At 37.7% G+C, this 19,557-nt stretch overlaps 1 protein-coding gene across 3 annotated transcripts; it reads left to right on the top strand.

Annotated features, from left to right (window-relative positions):
• Positions 1-1,706: 1,706 nt before the first annotated feature.
• Positions 1,707-18,269, top strand: mpl (MPL proto-oncogene, thrombopoietin receptor). Of its 3 annotated transcripts, none has more exons than XM_057842267.1 (12): positions 1,707-2,548; positions 2,654-2,774; positions 3,095-3,279; positions 3,512-3,669; positions 8,114-8,264; positions 8,926-9,040; positions 9,132-9,301; positions 9,641-9,783; positions 13,551-13,710; positions 14,105-14,186; positions 15,947-16,034; positions 16,132-18,269. In XM_057842267.1, exons 1-12 carry the CDS (start codon positions 2,458-2,460, stop codon positions 16,612-16,614), a joined length of 1,947 nt encoding a protein of 648 aa, XP_057698250.1. In that variant the 5' UTR covers positions 1,707-2,457; the 3' UTR covers positions 16,615-18,269. The 3 variants fall into 3 exon arrangements, with proteins under 3 accessions (XP_057698250.1, XP_057698248.1, XP_057698249.1); XM_057842266.1 differs by having other exon boundaries at positions 1,708-2,548; positions 2,636-2,774; XM_057842265.1 differs by having other exon boundaries at positions 1,707-2,774.
• Positions 18,270-19,557: the final 1,288 nt, after the last annotated feature.

Below are 19,557 nucleotides of genomic sequence, written 5' to 3' on the forward strand. Positions count from 1 at the left end.
TTTGGTATTTTGGAGTGACACTGATGGTTTGGTAAACTTGTTAGCATGTTCTTAATGCTATAGTTATCTGAATAACTCTTAATAGCTATGGCCACGTTCGCGTTCTGCCTTTGGCAATGTGTGTTCAATTGTATTATTGACTTTTTTATATTGAAATTCATGCTTTTAGGTTGTGGCGCTTTCACGCCCACGTGCGGCCGTACTCGCACTTGTTTACGCGAAGAAGAGCGCTCACTCGCCAGAAGAAGACAGACAGCTACGCAGCGTGTCTGACCGAGTGGGCGAGAGAGAAAGAGAGTGAGAGAGAGAGCGAGAGAGAGCGAGGGAGAGAGAGAGACACGGCTGCGAACCTACGTTCATTATTTATGCTTGTAAAATATCTTTACAGAGGCAACGCCTGTGTGTATCATCTTTTTTGTTCGCATGCTAACCGTCATTGCTGTAATAGCACCTAATTATCATTTATAATCTGTTTGGTATCGAGGACGAAATTGATTCAGCAAATTATACGGACGTCCAGCATCGTCATTTGGGAGTTTAGCTCACTCTATAGCCAGGACTGAGCCGTAGCGTCCTGGTGAGGACAGTATATTCACATTTTTTTGGTCATGCATCATGTAACATCATACTCTACACTTATTCAGCATGTTGTTCTCTATCGTATTTTTATATTAAATTGCCTTTCAAGATGACATATCTGTTCTATGTGTTGGACTTTATCAAGTAAATTTCACCCCAAAATGCGACTTATACTCTGGTGCAACTTACAGTGGGGCAAATAAGTATTTAGTCAACCACTAATTGTGCAAGTTCTCCCACTTGAAAATATTAGTAATGTCAACATGGTTAAACCTCAACCATGAGAGACAGAATATGTGTGTGTGTGTGTGGGGGGGGGGGGGACACAGAAAATCACATTGTTTGATTTTTAAAGAATTTATTTGCAACTCATGGTGGAAAACAAGTATTTGGTCAATACCAAAAGTTCATCTCAATACTTTGTTATGTACCCTTTGTTGGCAATAACGGCGGGTTAATGTATCGAGAGATTTTGAGTGAAAATCTCCTTCCATCAGCAAGGGCATTGAAGATGAGACGTGGCTGGGTCTTTCAGCATGACAATGATCCCCAACACACAGCCAGGGCAACAAAGGAGTGGCTTCGTAAGAAGCATTTCAAGGTCCTGGAGTGGCCTAGCCAGTCTCCAGGTCTCAACCCCATAGAAAATCTGCAGAGGGAGTTGAGAGTCCATGTTGCCCAACGACAGCCCCAAAACATCACTGCTCTAGAGAAGATCTGCATGGAGGAATAGGCCAAAATACCAGCAACAGTGTGTGAAAAGCTTATGAAGAGTTAAAGAAAACGTTTGGCCTCCACTATTGCCAACAAAGGGTACATAACAAAGTATTGAGATGAACTTTTGGTATAGACCAAATACTTATTTTCCACCATGATTTGCAAATAATTTCTTTAAAAATCAAACAATGTGATTTTCTGTTTTTTTTTTTTCCACATTCTGTCTCTTATGGTTGAGGCTTACCCATGTTGACAATTACAGTCCTCTCTAATATTTTCAAGTAGGGAGAACTTGCACAATTACTGGTTGACTAAATACGTATTTGCCCCACTGTATATATGTAGCGTCCTGGTGAGGACAGTATATTCGCATTTTTTGGTCACGCATCATGTAACATCATACTGTACACTTATTCAGCATGTTGTTGTCTATTGTATTTTTATATTAAATTGCCTTTCAAGATGACATATCTGTTCTATGTGTTGGATTTTATCAAGTAAATTTCCCCCAAAAATGCAACTTATAGTCTGGTGAGACTTTTGTATGTTTTTTTTTCCTCTTCGTTGAGCATTTTATGGCTGGTGCGACTTATACTCAGGTGCAACTTATAGTCCGAAAAATAAGGTAGAGGTAATGTTTTCTCTCCACTTGAGGGCAGTCATGCTCTTTGGACAGGTGATGTTTCAATCTTGTTCTAGTCTGAATTAGATGATTTTTGTGTCATTGTATTTGTATCTTTTTGGCAAAATATGGTCATGTAATGTACAGTATAATGATAACAGTTCATACAGATTAAGTTATGCTGAGAAAGAAAATAGGCCATCATTTAAAAAAGACATTGCAAGCAGTTACAATGTAACTCATTACTTGAGAATTTAGTATTTAGAATTAATGCTACTCTTCCTTGAGTAAAATTTTTGGCTACTCTACCCACCTCTTGTCACATACACACAAACACTTCCCATTTGTCACAGTAGACCAGTCCTTTGGCCAACCCCCAACCCAACACCTCCACTGGTCCACCCCCAATGTCCTTTAGCCAAAACACCGTTGACATTAAAAGAAAAACCACAATGCACATAACAAGCATGTGCTGGTTTCATTGTGGTGTGGCTGATAATTCAAACTAACCTAAATGTATCATAATATTAAATGACGCAATGAAGATACCGTCTCGCTTGTGGATCAAAATACTTTCTTTGCTCTGGATATGGTGTGAGGTTGTGGCAGTCACTCATCTTTCACAAGATGGTAAGGAAAATATAACATGCTTCTGTTTGAAAGCAATATTTATTCTAGAAAATCTAAACGTTCATCACTGTTGCTCCTGGTTGACAGTAACAATTTTGGGGGCAGATATTTCCCTCCTTCAGGATGAAGACGACCCCAAATGTTTCACAAAGACAGAAGAGGATTTTACCTGTTTTTTTGAGACCACAGATAATGGGATTTATGATATGTTCTACAGCATTGGCGAGTATGTTGTTTAAAGAAATTGATTAGTAATGAATTATCCACTGAACTCATATTGTCCAAGAACTGAGTTTAGGTATTGTGTGCACTTGCATGAACTCATATCAAGTAGAAACATTTTTAGCCGTGTAATAATATCTGTTATTTAAAAAAAAAAATAATAATAATAATATATACTTTTAGATTTTGATCTCATTTTAAACGAGGGTATTATGATAGGATGCTTGCATTTGCTAATGTCTTTTGTATTTTGTATAGTGTAGGTTTAATTTGTTACACATATGATATAATTCTAATAAAATGTATCAATTGTTTGTCATTAAGATCAAGACAGTCTGGGGATAAAAGATGTGATATGTTGACCCAGAGGAAGAAAGAAGGAATGTTTTTACACATCTGCTCATTTCCTTATTTGGATGTCATCTCATATGTTGATATACACCTTCATGTGGTGGAGCGCAATGCCAACACCAGCATCTACAGTCGCATTGTCAGTGTGGAAGATCACAGTAAGACTATTTCCCTCACTTCCGCGATTTAATGCCTGTACAGTATTTCAATACATTTACAGGTTATGTTGTGTGTGTCAGTGTCACAGTCTCCAGCAGGTTGCAAAGTTCTTGTAGCATAGGATCATTCTAATTTTTAGAAAAATACAGTAGCATGTCTCCTAAATTTCTGTTTTCATGCAATCTCCTGGATTCTGGAATAATCTTTTTCTTGACACTTCTCTGTCTTTAGTTCTCTTGAATGCACCCTTAAATGTTTCTTTACACCATGATGGCAAAGCTGGACAGTTACGGGTTAAATGTTTCACAAATGTGCCAAAATACTGGGAGGAAAAGCTACGATATAGGATCGGATACACTTCCAAGGGACTTGAAGAAAGGATAAAAGAGGTACTGATGAGTATTTGGAAAGTTATTGTTTTATTATACAACCAAATGGGTCTTTGTATAAAGTGTGAAATGACACAACCCATTTAATCTGTTATTGATTTTGTCAACATGCTGTTGTAGTATTTGCCAAATTATGTGCAACACACACACAGACCAACAAACAATTTGATTCGACATCCTCTTTTTGACATTGTACCGTCTTTTATGAAAATTCAATAGATCTTTGAATGGTGACTCTATCACACTCTGGGCTGGATGTCTTGGCTCTCCTCAATCCATCCTCTCATTATGCAATGGTTCATTTGCATGAGACGGACCTTCCCCTCCAAACTCCTGTGATTTCATAGTGCATTAAATATGGCAACTGTGCCATAATACTTTAAGAATTGTGACCAAATAATGTCAGAACTATTTATACAGACACATGGGAAGCCTTTTACTGTAAATCAGGTGGGTAAGGGGTGCAGTGCAATCTACAGTATATAACCTAAGGTTGCTCAAAAGTGTTGGTACCTGTCTGTTAATTAAATTTCATGTTTGCCTTCTGTTTATAGAACTTTCTGTCAGAATTTTACAATAAGTAAATAAATGAGAAACATTGCTCTGTGAGTCCTTGGGTGCTGCTAACCTAACCTTAAGTATGGTATTATTTCACATGAACGTACCTCATAAGTATTACTTAACCTTAATTAACCATTACTGAATGTTTTTGGACTCTTATTGTAAAGTGTAGCACATGTGTCCCTTAACTAAGAAATAATAAATGCTAAGTTAAGAAACCTAACCCTAAATCCTAACCCTACAGGCCTATATATATATTTTTAAATTTTACCAAACCATTAGTTACTGTCTGGTTATGCATTAAATAATGCATTAACTAATGCATTAGCTAATGATTTAACTCATGTTAATTAATATATTAATAAATGTTAGATAAGCAATTAAATTAATTATTGTAATGTTTCTTAAGCATTAGTTATTGTCTAAAAATGCATTAACTTTAATGTTAATTAAGGGACCCTTATTGTCTACTTGGTGTAGATTGGTGCATTGCTTTACACTTGGCCCAGTTTGACAAAAAATTCTTAATTGTGAATGTATATACCCAATACGAATATCGAGATAATGTTGAAGATTTTATGGATAAGATGGCATTTATTAGTTCCTTTTTGATGAATGTAAAATACACTAATGTTTTTATAGTTGAAGATTTCAATGCTGACATTTCAGACAACGGCTCTTTATTTGCCAACCATCTAAATCATCTCTGTAGAGATAATGGATTAGTGTTATCCAGTAGGGAGCTCTTACCCTCTGGTAGCTTAACACCCATATAAGTGAGGCATGGCACACCACATCTTGGTTGGATCATTGTATCGCTACAGCAGATGCGCACTCTTCCCTGGCACAGATGGAAATTCTATATAATATGTCTACCTCAGATCATATCCCGGTAAAGATGATTATTAATTTTGCAAATGTTCCTGATACGGTTAAAGCCAAGAAGAGCGTTAATCCAGATCTAGTAGTCTGGTCCTCTCTCTCTGACGACAGCATTACGTCCTATTTCTCTGACACCGATGAACTGTTGAGCAAATTATATCTGCCCAAGGAAGCAGTCATGTGTAGAGATGATAACTGTAGTAACCTTAGACATAAAACAGACGTTTTGGACATGTACAATAACATTGTGTCAGCTCTTCTTGCTGCCAGTAAACCCCTTTCTAAACCTAAAAAGAGGAGTAAAGTCAGGCCTGGCTGGAACACTTTTGTAGCTGAATTTTATGCTGAAGCCTGTGAAGCTACCAAGTCTTGGGCTCTGGCTGGTAGACCCAGACAGGGCCCTATATTTGAATACAAGAAGTTCACAAATGCAAAATATAAGTATGCTATTCGGTACATTAAAAAGAATGAGCAAAATTTGAGGGCTGACTCCATGGCCATGAAACTTTTACGTAAAAATTTTAAAGACTTTTGGAAGGAGGTGAGGTTTGCTAATAATTCCAAGCCCTCCTTACCCTGTACGATAGATGGCTTTGCAGGCGTAAATGATATTGCTGCTTTCTGGAGACAGCATTATGAACATGTATTTAACTGTGTGCCGAATAATCCCTATCAAGCAGGCAATGTCAAAGGGGTGTGCACATTTAAGGCCCCTGAGGTGTATCAGGTCATAAAGAACTTATCAGTTAATAAAACCACAGGTATCGACTTTATATCTGCTGAACATCTAAAGTATGCTAGCCTGAGGCTTGCCCCACTTCTCGCACTTTGCTTTACAACCTTTATGCTTCATGGCATTCTTCCTGAACCTATGATGTCAGTGCTGCTGGTCCCTGTTATCAAAAACAAAGCAGGGAAAGTGAGCAGCTCTGACAGTTATAGACCCATCGCCCTCGCGAGTGTCCTTTCTAAGGTTTTTGAACTCCTCCTACAAGTGAGAGTTAATACATCAATAAGCTCAACCAATGATCAGTTTGGTTTTAAACCTAAGCATGGCACAGATATGTGTATTTACGTTCCAAAAGAATTGGTAAATACATGTATAAGTAAAAACTCCTCTGTACTTATGTGTTTTTTAGACGCTTCCAAGGCTTTCGACCGTGTGAACCATGGGAAGTTTTTTAATAAATTAAGCCAAGCGGGTGTTTCTAATGATATCCTAAGAATTTTGTCATATTGGTATGCACACCAAACAATGCGGGTGAAGTGGGATGACTGTGTGTCTGCCCCCTTCCACGTTACCAATGGGGTTAGACAGGGGAGCATTTTATCTCCCATTTTATTCAATTTTTATATGAATGATTTGTCAAAGCAGTTAAGTAGATGTAAGACCAGCTGCATGGCTGGTGGGTTGGTGGTGAACCATCTTATGTATGCCGACGACTGTGTGCTTTTTAGTCCAAGTTCAGCTGGTCTCCAGCAGCTGATCACTATTTGCGCCAGGTACGGGGAACTACACGATATCAAATATAACGATGCCAAGAGTGTCGTCATGATCGTAAGGTCAAATGGGGATAAACAATTGGTCTTCCCTGACTTTATTTGGCTGGTCAAGTGTTAAAGACCTGCAGTCAGGTGAAATACCTCGGCCATATGATCACCGACACGCTGACAGACAATGAGGACATATTTCGCCAATGCCGTTTCTATATGTCCAAGCGAATATCCTTTCCCGTAAATTTGGTCAGTGCTCTGATGAGGTCAAGGTGGCCCTTTTTAAGGCCTATTGTACACCACTCTACACTGCGCTTCTGTGGTCTAATTATAGCAAAGCAAATTTCCAGAGATTACAAGTGGCATATAACGATTCCCTGAGAATCTTGTTGAAAAGGCCCAGATGGACCAGTGCTTCAGAGATGTTTGTAGCAGCTCGGGTGAATACCCTCCAGTCTGTTTTAAGGGTATACATGTTTAATTTTATCAGTCGTCTGAATGGTTCAACAAATGTGATTGTGTTGGGCCTGACCAACATTTTGTACTGCTGTACACGCTTCTGGAGGCACTGGTATACGTGCCTTCTGAATGTGGGTCGCTAGGAGACCCAGTGCTGTGTTATTGTTTTACTATTTATTTCATTCTTATTTTATTCTTTTTTTTTTTTTTTTTTTTTTTTTTTTTAATCGATTACTGTGTTGTGTTGTTGGACCATGAGTCTGTTAATAAAAATCTATCTATCTATCTATCTATCTATCTATCTATCTATCTATCTATCTATCTATCTATCTATCTATCTATCTATCTATCTATCTATCTATCTATCTATCTATCTATCTATCTATCTATCTATCTATCTATCTATCTATCTATCTATCTATCTATCTATCTATCTATCTATCTATCTATCTATCTATCTATCTATCTATCTATCTATCTATCTAAAGTGTTACCGCGCAATCTGTGCAGAGTACAATGAAATCGCAATACTATCAAGGTATTCCAGGTTATGTTGCCCTGTGTCAAAAGTAGCTAAGGAGGAAAAACACACAAAATGTTGAGCTTTATGAAGTGAGCTTCTTCAACCCCTTGTTTAAGTCCCATGTCCTTGTGGAAGGTGCTGAAATTCCTGCAGAGAGTTGCAGAAGTCTTATTGAACTTTACAAAAAATGTTTGTTTGCGGTGACTCTATCAAAAGGTTTTGAAACAAAATAGTGTACCATCATTCTTGTTGACGACTACTTATTTATTTATTTATTGATAATTCTGTTAAACTCAAATTAAAAAATAAAGTCTGATTGTAATTGGTTAATTTTCACTAAAGTTGTATTTATTTTTTTATAGTAATTTAATCAAGTTTTTACTGTGGTACCAAAACTTTTGAGCACGAGCGTATTTTCTGTCATTGGTAAGCGCTACAAAAATATATACTGTATAGAAAGCAAAATGGGCTTTCTCCTGTTTAATTTCACTGCTCTAAATTGCTCATTCATGATTGTTCCAATAGGGGAGTGGCAAAGGGGATGACTCATTAGTGTCTGTAGTGCCAGGCGAAGAGGTCCAAATCAGGGTCGCTGTCAAGTGTGGAAATATTGAGAGTGCAGGGCACTGGAGCCATTGGTCAAACCCTGTGAGGGATGTGGCGCCACAAAGTGCAGGTGTGTAGACAAATGTGTGTTTAATCTGTGTGCACCCTACAAACCTAATTGCTAATTGAAAATAAAGGGCTAAATGTTAGAACCCTGTTCTTCGGGGGGGGACAACCAAAAAAAAAAAAAAACTCCAGCACATTCTGATCAGCACCTATGCTGGATTTGTTGTGTTTTCTAGTTGTCTTATTTTAATGGTGCAGGTGAAAAACCAGTGCCAAAATACAAAAAATCCAGCAAGGTACTCACCAGCAGATGCTAGATTTTTTTTAGTAGGCAATTGTGTTTTCATCTTGCCTTAGTTACTTCCCCAGTTTTCCATAAGTTCATATAACTGAAAATCTTCATAGATCTGTATTTGTAAATCTGCATAGAATCATTGAATCGGGTAGAGTGCAGACAGACCACATAATTTGGCTTTGATGCTTTGACCAAAACACTTTGCTCTCTTAGGTTGGTATTATTGAAAATCAATAAGGTTCCATCATAAAAATTAGCTGCAGTTTTGTGAAGGAGATACATTAGTTGGAAAATTATGGATACAAATCTGTAGGGCTCGCTAAAAGCATACTGTGTGAATTGCAGTAGACAAATCCTTACACAGATAATTTGCACTAAAGTGTTTTCACTCTTTAATCAGTTATTCAAAATTCACCCTTTCTCGCTACAGATGACATCTCACTCAAATGCTACACCTCGGATCTTCAAATGATCACCTGTCGGTGGAACAGCAGCAAATACAGCCAACCAAATGCTTGCAGATTTTTCAGTAAGATTCATATCAGGTAACGATGGAAATCAAGCCATTGACTGTAATTGTTCAGTCTTTTAGACTGTGCTTTACTGGTATTTAACATGACAATAAATATGTTACAGTGAGTCTTTGGGCTGGACTGATTGGACAGAATGTCTGCATGATGGGAACTTGACTGACCAGTGCAGTTTCCAGGGAGATGAGTACAAAAAAGTCAAAGTCAAACTCACTATTGCTGCCATTCCGCTCACGAGGACATTTTATACCCAAGAGTTCCTTTTGAAAAACATCAGTGAGAAAAAAAAAAATATATATATAAATTTTCTTAACCAGTAGGATTCATCATAGTTAAATAAATTATTTTCTTTGAGTTGCTTTTTGTAGTACTTAGTACTTAATGTAGATGCTGTAAAAATGATACAATAATGGAGCTTAAGCTAAGCTTTAAAGGCATTTCATAATACAGTAGATCTTTACAGTATTTATAAACTAGTTCATTTGTATAATGCTCATAATTTATGTGAAAACAAATTGATTGTGTAGTTAGCTAAATAAGGAAGTCAAATTTAAATGACACACTGTCTGTAAAACTATACATTTTAGCTTCATTTATGTGTGCCTTTGATTTTAGTCAAAACATACCCTCCAGCTCATCTGAGAGGATCGCTGGAAAAAGATAAGTTATGCTTGAAGTGGGAAGCTCCTCTTATGACTCTGTCATCCCATCTGAAATATGAAGTCGGCTGCCAATTCAAAAACAGCAAAGCATGGCTGGTAAGATGTAAAGTCTTCTGTCTTAGAAAACGAGCTGTAGTTGTTGTTCACATCAGCTATTACCATATTATGTTGACATTTCAAATTAGCTGTGTGTTTGCCCCTCTCAAAACGACTAATAATTAATTCGGATCTTCAAAGTCTGTTTACTGTGCCTATTTGAGAGTATTTACAGTGGTATGAAAATGTAGCTGAAGCTTTTGGAATTTCTCACATTTCTGCATAAAATCACCACCAAATGTGAGCTGATCTTTTTCAAAATCACACAGATGAAAAAACTGTGTCTGATTTAATTAAAACCACCAAAACATTTATAGGTTCTCATATTTGAATGAGGATAGCTTGCAAACAATGACAGAAAGGGGGGAAATAAACAAATGAACCCTTTGCCTAAGGAGACTTAAAGAGCAATTGAAACACTTTATTAACATTTTAAGTTAAGTGTGTGCCCAATCACTGATGAGTGGTTTAAAACTGCCCTGCTCACTATAAAACACACACCTGGTAGGAATTCTCTTGATAAGAAGCATTGTCTGATGTGCATCATGGCTCGATCAATAGAGCTGTCTGAAGACCTGCGATCATGGACTGTTGATTTGTATAAAGCTGGGAAAGGATACAAAACGATCTCTAAAAGTTTGGATGTTCATTAATCGACAGTCAGAGAAGTTGTCTACAAATGGAGAGAGTTTGGCACTGTTGCTTCTGTCCCAAGGAGTGGCCGTCCACCAAAGATGACGCCAAAGGTTCAACGCAGAATACTCAGAGAGGTAAAAAAAAAGAACCCTAGAGTGTCTGCTTAAGACTTACATTACAGATTTACAGAAATCACTGACACAGTCTAATATCTCTGCACACATCAACTATATATAAAACTATGGGCAAGAATGGTGTTCATGGGAGGACTCCACAGAGGAAGCCACTGCTGTCTAAAAAAACATTATTGCGCGTTTAATGTTCACAAAAAGGCACTTGGACACTCCACAGAAGTTTTGGCAAAATATTTTGTGGACTGATGAAACCAAAGTTGAATTGTTTAGGAGTAACTTGGGTCTGTTTTGCTGCCTTAGGGGCTCGACAACTTGCAATCATTAATGGAAGAATGAATTCAAAAGTTTATCAGGATGTTTAGCAGGAAAACCTGAGGCCATCTGTCAGACATTTGAAGCTAAAAAGAGGATGGATGCTGCAACAACACAATGATCCAAAACACAGAAGTAAATCAACTTCGGAATGGTTTCAGATGAACAAAATACACGTTCTGGGGTGGCCAAGTCAATGTCCAGACTTGAACCCCATTGAGATGCTGTGGCATGACAGAAATTCAAGCCAGACATCCCAGGAATGTGACTGAACTACAGCAGTTATGTAGAGAAGAATGGGCCAAGATTAGTCCTGATCAATGTGCCAGACTGATCTGCAGCTACAGGAAGCGTCTGGTTGAATTTATTGCTGCAAAAGGGGGGCACGGGGTGGGGGGCACAAAATATTAAATGTGATGGTTCACTTACTTATCTATCCACTGTCAGTCTTGTTTCCATACTATCCTCATTAAAATTTGAAAAACTGTAAATGTTTGGGTGGGGGGGGGGTTAGTTAAAGCAGACACTGTTTTTTTCATCTGTGTGATTTTAACAAAGATCAGATCACATTTGATGGTGATTTTGTGCAGAAATATGAGAAATTCCAAAAGGTTCAGATACTTTTTCATACCACTGTATATACTAGGGGTGGGAACCTCTTGGTACCTCACGATACGATACAATTTCCGATATGAAGCTCTCGATAACGATGATCTCACGATATAGCAATACAGCGATAATCGATACATTGGTCAGGAAATCATACTACAAAACAACTAATAAACAGAAAAAACAAGCTATATTCATCCTCCTGCTGTAAGTTTATGTCCAAGCCATTTGAACTGGGAGGGTGGCAGCAAATTAACCCCTCCCACTTCAAACAGGCCCCTCCCACTTCTATAGCCATCAGTGGCAGTCAATTAATGCCAGGCAAGGAGGTCATTTTGGGCCATTTTAAGTCATTAGCTGTTGATTTTCAGTCACTTCCTGTTGATTTTGGGGTATTTTATGGGCACTTCCTGTTGATTTTGGGTTACAGAACAGGAAGTGAGCCGGGAATCCCACAAATAAATAGGCAGTGACTCAAACTCACAAGGAAGTTACCTGTAAATGCCCTAATATGAACAAAAAGTGACATGTAAATGCCCTGAAAATCGGAAACAGTGACTGTCATGGGCTGCCATTGAGTTAACTGAAACACTATTATGTAGTAAGATTTTGGTAGCAACTTGTACGTTCCTTCTTTTTTTTTTTTTTTTTTTTCTTTTTTTCAAAACGATAACTCGATTCTTGGCATGAGCGTATCGATAACCTTTTGGGATGCAAAGTATCACGATATATCACCATTTCGATATATTGTCACACCCCTAGTATATACAGTAGCATGCCACTGTACACTATCATTGTAATGGATCATGACGAGTGAGCTCATTTTCAAATGCACTAGAGAATATTCATCCATCTCTAGTATCAGTTCATATGCTGAATATGTCACAATACCAAGGAAATACAAATTATATGATAGACGAATGTCAGAACTCAAACCAGATGTCCCAGTTTGATTTTTTTTTTTTTTTTTTTCCCCTTCTAAGGCTTACGTCTACACTAGGACAGATACATTTTTTGTTTTGTATATCCGGAAAATACTTTATCACCTTCCGCACTACGTTTAAGGTCAGTTTATAAACACCCCGCTCCTGCAAGGGAAGCCTGCCTTTATGCAGACTACACACACGCAAAAAGGAGCAGTCTCATGTGTACTGTCCATCTACCTACAGGTATTTTGTATTTCCCATCTCCTGGAACCTATCCCAGTTGTCTGTTGGCAACAAAGTATGACAGCTAGTGCAAGGGTTATAAAATTAGAATTATTATTTTTTATCTTACATTTTCATTTTAACTTAATATGTTATTTTTTGTTTAGAAAGATGTTATGTTTTCATTTAGTTTGAATTTGTATTAGTATATGTTTTATATTTTATGTATGGCATATTTGTCAAGTGCAAGTTTAAAATGTGTGTGTGCGAGCGCTTTACGGTGTTAATTTGCCTTTCAGTTTGTCATTTTCAATTTGTTTTCATGTACGATAATAACCTTGGAGAGTACACACTAAACAGACAATTCTTCCCTCCAGCACCTGCAAGTGAATTTCGAGCCTATTTTACTGCACGTATGGCATATTTGTCAAGTGCAAAGTCTCTGCGAGCACTTTACGTTTTTTTTCCCATTTCAGTTTCAGTCATTTTCCGTTTATTTTCGTTTAATGATAATAACCTTGGAGATGACACACTAAACTGACAATTCTTCCCTCTTCCACCTGCAAGCCCATTTAGAGCCAAGGTGTCAAACGCAATGTTTCATAATGGTTTGTGACAATTTATCAAAACTACCCTTTAAAAAAATAAAAAAATAAAAAAAATAAAAGAAAGAAACGGGCAATTATGTATGTATGAATAGAGTGATTTTAAATTTTCCTAAACTAAACATAGGAAATGTGAGAAGTGTTGTTACCTCATGTTCGAATCACAAGCCAAGTCTATAAACAAAAACACTGGGGCTCTGTATCTGGTTAGAAGACCTCATGGCTTGCAATATGTGAAATGGAACTTCTGCATTCTTGTTAGAGTTTGTGTTATTTTATTCATTTACTAAATATCAAATCCACATCAATAAAAATGTCCTCAGGTGATTTCCCCCAAGGGCTCAGCAACTGATGCATGTCTGGAAGCTCCCCCAAGTATCAAGTACAAAGTGAAGGTTAGAACTAAACCAAATGGATCCATTTATTCTGGCCACTGGAGTGAATGGTCAGATGTTCTTACTGGGAAAACCCCTACTGACCTAGGTAAGCTCCCTATGCTATAGCACGGCACGTGGTTGTATTATTTTATAGTGTTGGGATCAAGGCCACACATTTTGAGACCAAAAACAAGGATAAAACTCTTGGAACTCACGTTGAGACGAGGCCAAAACCTAGAAAAGCTGAGGCTGTGAAGAGACCAAGACCATAAAAAGAAATTTTAGAAATATATATTATCTTTTTTACGCTGTTAGGATGGAAGTCATTTATAGGGCTTGTGGAATGTTAGTAGAACACTAATGTATTTTTCCCCCCAAGTGTTTTTCCTTGAAATCGCAATGAAATTTAAGTGCCAGTTTTGACAGAAAATCCCAAATCAAAAAGTTTCAGATGTTATTACTCCAGACATTATTATCATACCTTGATGTGACTTTTACAGACACTTTGCTCATGATTTGTATCCCTGCCACACTGCTCATAACTACTGTTGTCCTCATCTCTTTGGGATTTACTTACTTCAGGTAAGACTTTCCATTTTTCCATCTACAATATTGTGTGTCTTTTACCAAAGTTGTGCCATAGAGATTTTCAGTTCTCAACCAAAGGGCGTAGGTTTGCATATTGATGTCAGGGAAATAACACTACCAACTTTTCAGGATGCTGAAATTGTCCCCACCAACCTTTAAGCAACCTTAAATGCATTATATAATGACTTTGGTTATACAGGTAATTTAAGTTAGTCTTCCCATATGTTGTAAGGATAAAATTGACCCTACCCTTATTAAGTGAATTATTTTCATTATGTTCAAACTTACATTTACCTCTTTTCACTTGCTGAATGCGCCAGTCCCATTTTCCCCCTCAAATGCACGTATGAGTGGCTGATGACTTAACCCACCCACAACACACACACGCACGCTCACCCCCACACAGCCCCGACATAAATACATGTCGACAACATGCAGCCTCTTCAGCCCTCTTCGAAGACGGGGATATTAGAGGTTTTTTTTTTTTTTTCGGCCAGCAGCAGCCACTGTAAATAATTTTAAAAGATGCCAATGTTGTGGAGGTGGGAAACACACCACTAATTTTGCTACTGAAAGTCCGACCTGCATCAGAGTTAGCATAACATTAAACTGTGTGAACTTGCTAACCTGCAAAACTCGAGTAGGAAGCTGCTTAGCGAGAAGTGTCCTTCTGTTTGTGTTTTCTACTGTTAACATTAATTAAACTGTGAGAAACGTGGTGAACTCTGCTGGAAACTATAGAACTAGAAAAACATTAGCAAGAAGCTGCTTAGAGAGGGGTGCTGCATAACCTCAAATGTTGCTCACACAACACAACGTACACACAACATAATTATAATTAACAATGTACGTTAAAAAAATATGAAATATTTTTTTGGTTTGGATGCCGCGAGCTACCCACACTAGCGTTGTGATCGACTTGTCGTGATCGACGTAATGAGCAACGCTGATTTAGCATATCAATTACCGTATTGGCCCGAATATAAGACAGTGTTTTTTGCATTGAAATTAGACTGAAAAAGAGGGGGTCGTCTTATATTCTCGGTCTAGACGTTATACCCATTCACGACACTAGATGGCGCCAGATATCATTGAAGCGACGTTCTGTCATGACAGATCTCAGCTACTCTCAATTTTAACCAGTTTGCATTATTTTATTATAATGTTTTTCCTTATTCAGATTTGTTTCAAGACTACGGTTACAGTTAGACTTCACTTTGATGGTTGATGCAGTTATTGCAGTTTTGTTGTTTCATCACAACTGATTGGTTTCATTTACATTTCAAAAACCAGAAGCCATTCATTTCTGAATGTGATTGCACTTTAGTTTACATATTTAAATGTTCAGATTTTAAGATTTGAATGAGGCAAAATAACATGCTTTTTCTCTCAAATATATTGTTATAATCATTTGTTTTGGATGTACTGTAATTATTTTCTGTATTAATATTTGATTTGGTGTTCAAAAAGTCTTTTTTTCAAACTTGAGTCTTGAAAAAGAGGGGGTTGTCTTATAATCAGGGCCGTTTTATATTTGGGCCAATACGGTAATTAGGTTCATATTTGTGAGAAATATAGCCCTCATCCCCGTTCACCCAATCTGTTCGGTCTTATTAATGTAATGTAATGTAATGTAATGCCGTTATATCGTCCCTACCAATGTTGAGACCAAACCTACGCCCTTGTCTCAACTTATTTAGTAAACATACCAAAAAAATGTACATTAATATGTGTATTTAACATGTCATTCATAGGAAACTCAAGCAATGCTTTTGGCCCCCAGTGCCGAACCTTGATAAAGTTCTTCAAGGCTTTCTTGCCGAAATGAACTTGCAGAAATGGGTAACTTGAGACTTTGTTTGCACTTTGTTTGCATATTCTACTTTTTGAATCTTCATGTCATGGCAAATCTGCCATATTTTATTTACTCCACCGACAGGACCCTCCAGACACTGCAAAGCAATACTGCGAGGAAGCCACTTCTTCTGTAGTCGAGGTCATGTCCCAGGATGAGGTCTCAGGTTTGGCTAAAGCATGCGAGGAATTTTCACAGCTTCTGTCGTCAGAGCAAGGCCACCATACGGGAGACCAGCAAGAGGGAAATCCTAGAACAGAACTGAAATTGTTTCCAGACTATGTGACTCTGAACAGAGAAAGTGTCACTATTTGCTCAACGGGAAACAAGTATGTCTGTGAGCAGCTTGGGGACAAGATAAGAGATCCAGGGGTACAGGGGGAGATTCTTTCAAAAACACGTCACTGTTTCTGCACTGACGATTCTGTGCATATCCCCGATTGCTTCGACACCAATCTCCTAAATCATTCCTACTTGCCACTTTCTGAGCCTGTATTTGGAGTCCATGAGAAGTACACTTGTCCAAGGGGGCCTGGAAATCTTTATACTAATTTAACTTGCAGCTAAATGTACCACCATAAAAAGTGAGGCGTTTCACAGCTGGGGTAGTTTTAATCTACAGCAGGTACATGAAATGACACAGAGCCTTTGATAACCATTTACCTTTTTATCTTCTCGAAATCCTATGTAACAGTATTTTGGTCACTTGTCTGACTCAAATAGCTCTGGCTTTCCTGAGAAGGGAATTCAACTCCAGCAAAAGTCCTGGTCATTCTAAAGTTATACATTTTTGCTCACCGATTAAGACATTTTTTAGTCCATTTATGCACTTTCAGAATAAACAGTTTAAATAGTAAATGGGGAGAGTACTTATATACTGGGCACAGTTAATAAGCAGATCACTTGATCCATTTATTTAACATCGCTAACCTCTGCATGGGTGCTAAAAAGCTTTATAGTGTTAAGATTTTATTCGAGTAGAGAAATCTGATCAGTCTGCTCCAAAATCTGAGAAATTTCTTAAAAGACATTTCATTATGAGGCTCATAGTCTCTGCCATGTTATTTGCATGTGCTTTTGTGAAAATTACCTGGAGTTCCTGGGATGCGTTGTGTTAGACTGTGAGTACAGAGCCAAATCGTGGCTGTCAGGACTTCATATCACTCTCACAGTTTGTATCTCAGTTTAAGCAGAAACATGAACGATGATGGCTCCCATTTTGTAGGGTACTGTTCCTCCATGGAGGGCAGATGGCAATCTATGACCCCAGATATACACATTTCATTCCAACAGCAAGTGAAAACAATTGCGTTTCATGGTTGCTTCGTACCTGGACAGGTTGATGGTGACTTGGAGTTTGAAAGTTGTGCTGGATCAGTTTACCTCAACAGTTGCGTCGTTTGAAAGCCACTAGAGGGAGCAAGCTGATTGCAAAGAAAGCTTTGGGGATTAATATTACGTTTGTTTTTTTATTATATTTAAAATTGACAATATACCAATAATGTTTTGAGAGGTTGTAATTACGCCTTTGCATGTATCATATTTTTTCAACATAAAGGGGAAAACATTGAGCTTTTATTTTATATATTTATATATTGAAAGTGTGTTGTTTTATTTATACGTTAGTACCTTGTTTAACATGACACTGTTGTTTGATCATTTGTATAGTGTACTCATGGAACTATATATTTTATTGTTTTAATATTTACATTTAGACTAAACATGATCATGGATCATTGATTATGACTGCAGATGGTGTCTTATATCGGATGCTTTTCTATTACTTGGATTGTTCATTGCTTATGTTTATTTTATTCATAAAGATCTTCTTCATTAGGCATGCAGTAATACTTGTTGTCCCATTGCTGTTACATTGTTTAAAGCCGAATTATTTTTATTATTTAAGTTGTAATTACACCTTTGCATATATCATATTTTTCTATATAAAGGGGAAACCATTCTGAGTTTTTATTTTATATATTGAAAGAGTGTTGTTTTATTTATAGATTAGTACCTTGTTTAACACGACGCTGTTATGTGAACATTTGTATGGTGTACTCATGGAACTATAGATTTTATTATTATATTATCTACTTTTTTTTTTTTTTTTTAACCAAACATAGATCTTTGATTATGACTGCAGATGGTGTCTTATATCGGATGCTTCTCTATTACTTAGACTGTTCATTGCTTAAAATATGTCTATTTTATTCAAAAAGATTTCTTCATTAGGCATACAGTAATACTCGTCATTCCGTTGCTGTTACAGTGCCTTGCAAAAGTATTCGGCCCCTTTGAACCTTGCAACCTTTCGCCACATTTCAGGCTTCAAACATAAAGATATAAAATTTTAATTTTTTGTCAAGAATCAACAACAAGTGGGACACAATCGTGAAGTGGAACAAAATTTATTGGATAATTTAAACTTTTTTAACAAATAAAAAACTGAAAAGTGGGGCGTGCAATATTATTCGGCCCCCTTGCGTTAATACTTTGTAGCGCCACCTTTTGCCCCAATTACAGCTGCAAGTCGCTTGGGGTATGTTTCTATCAGTTTTGCACATCGAGAGACTGACATTCTTGCCCATTCTTCCTTGCAAAACAGCTCGAGCTCAGTGAGGTTGGATGGAGAGTGTTTGTGAACAGCAGTCTTCAGCTCTTTCCACAGATTCTCGATTGGATTCAGGTCTGGACTTTGACTTGGCCATTCTAACACCTGGATACGTTTATTTTTGAACCATTCCATTGTAGATTTGGCTTTATGTTTTGGATCATTGTCCTGTTGGAAGATAAATCTCTGTCCCAGTCCCAGGTCTTGTGCAGATAACAACAGGTTTTCTTCCAGAATGTTCCTGTATTTGGCTGCATCCATCTTCCCGTCAATTTTAACCATCTTCCCTGTCCCTGCTGAAGAAAAGCAGGCCCAAACCATGATGCTGCCACCACCATGTTTGACAGTGGGGATGGTGTGTTCAGGGTGATGAGCTGTGTTGCTTTTACGCCAAACATATCGTTTTGCATTGTGGCCAAAAAGTTCAATTTTGGTTTCTTCTGACCAGAGCACCTTCTTCCACATGTTTGGAGTGTCTCCCAGGTGGCTTGTGGCAAACTTTAAACGTGACTTTTTATGGATATCTTTGAGAAATGGCTTTCTTCTTGCCACTCTTCCATAAAGGCCAGATTTGTGCAGTGTACGACTGATTGTTGTCCTATGGACAGACTCTCCCACCTCAGCTGTAGATCTCTGCAGTTCATCCAGAGTGATCATGGGCCTCTTGGCTGCATCTCTGATCAGTTTTCTCCTTGTTTGAGAAGAAAGTTTGGAAGGACGGCCGGGTCTTGGTAGATTTGCAGTGGTCTGATGCTCCTTCCATTTCAATATGATGGCTTGCACAGTGCTCCTTGAGATGTTTAAAGCTTGGGAAATCTTTTTGTATCCAAATCCGGCTTTAAACTTCTCCACAACAGTATCTCGGACCTGCCTGGTGTGTTCCTTGGTTTTCATAATGC

This window comes from Corythoichthys intestinalis, chromosome 7 (assembly GCF_030265065.1).
Source record: "Corythoichthys intestinalis isolate RoL2023-P3 chromosome 7, ASM3026506v1, whole genome shotgun sequence".
Lineage (NCBI taxonomy): Eukaryota > Metazoa > Chordata > Actinopteri > Syngnathiformes > Syngnathidae > Corythoichthys > Corythoichthys intestinalis.

Coding starts and splice junctions, on each gene's coding strand:
- mpl (XM_057842265.1), top strand. CDS start 2,458: ATGAAGATACCGTCTCGCTTGTGGATCAAAATACTTTCTTTGCTCTGG. Junction 13,711..14,104: donor GAAAACCCCTACTGACCTAG/GTAAGCTCCCTA, acceptor TGACTTTTACAG/ACACTTTGCTCATGATTTGT. Junction 16,035..16,131: donor AAATGAACTTGCAGAAATGG/GTAACTTGAGAC, acceptor CTCCACCGACAG/GACCCTCCAGACACTGCAAA.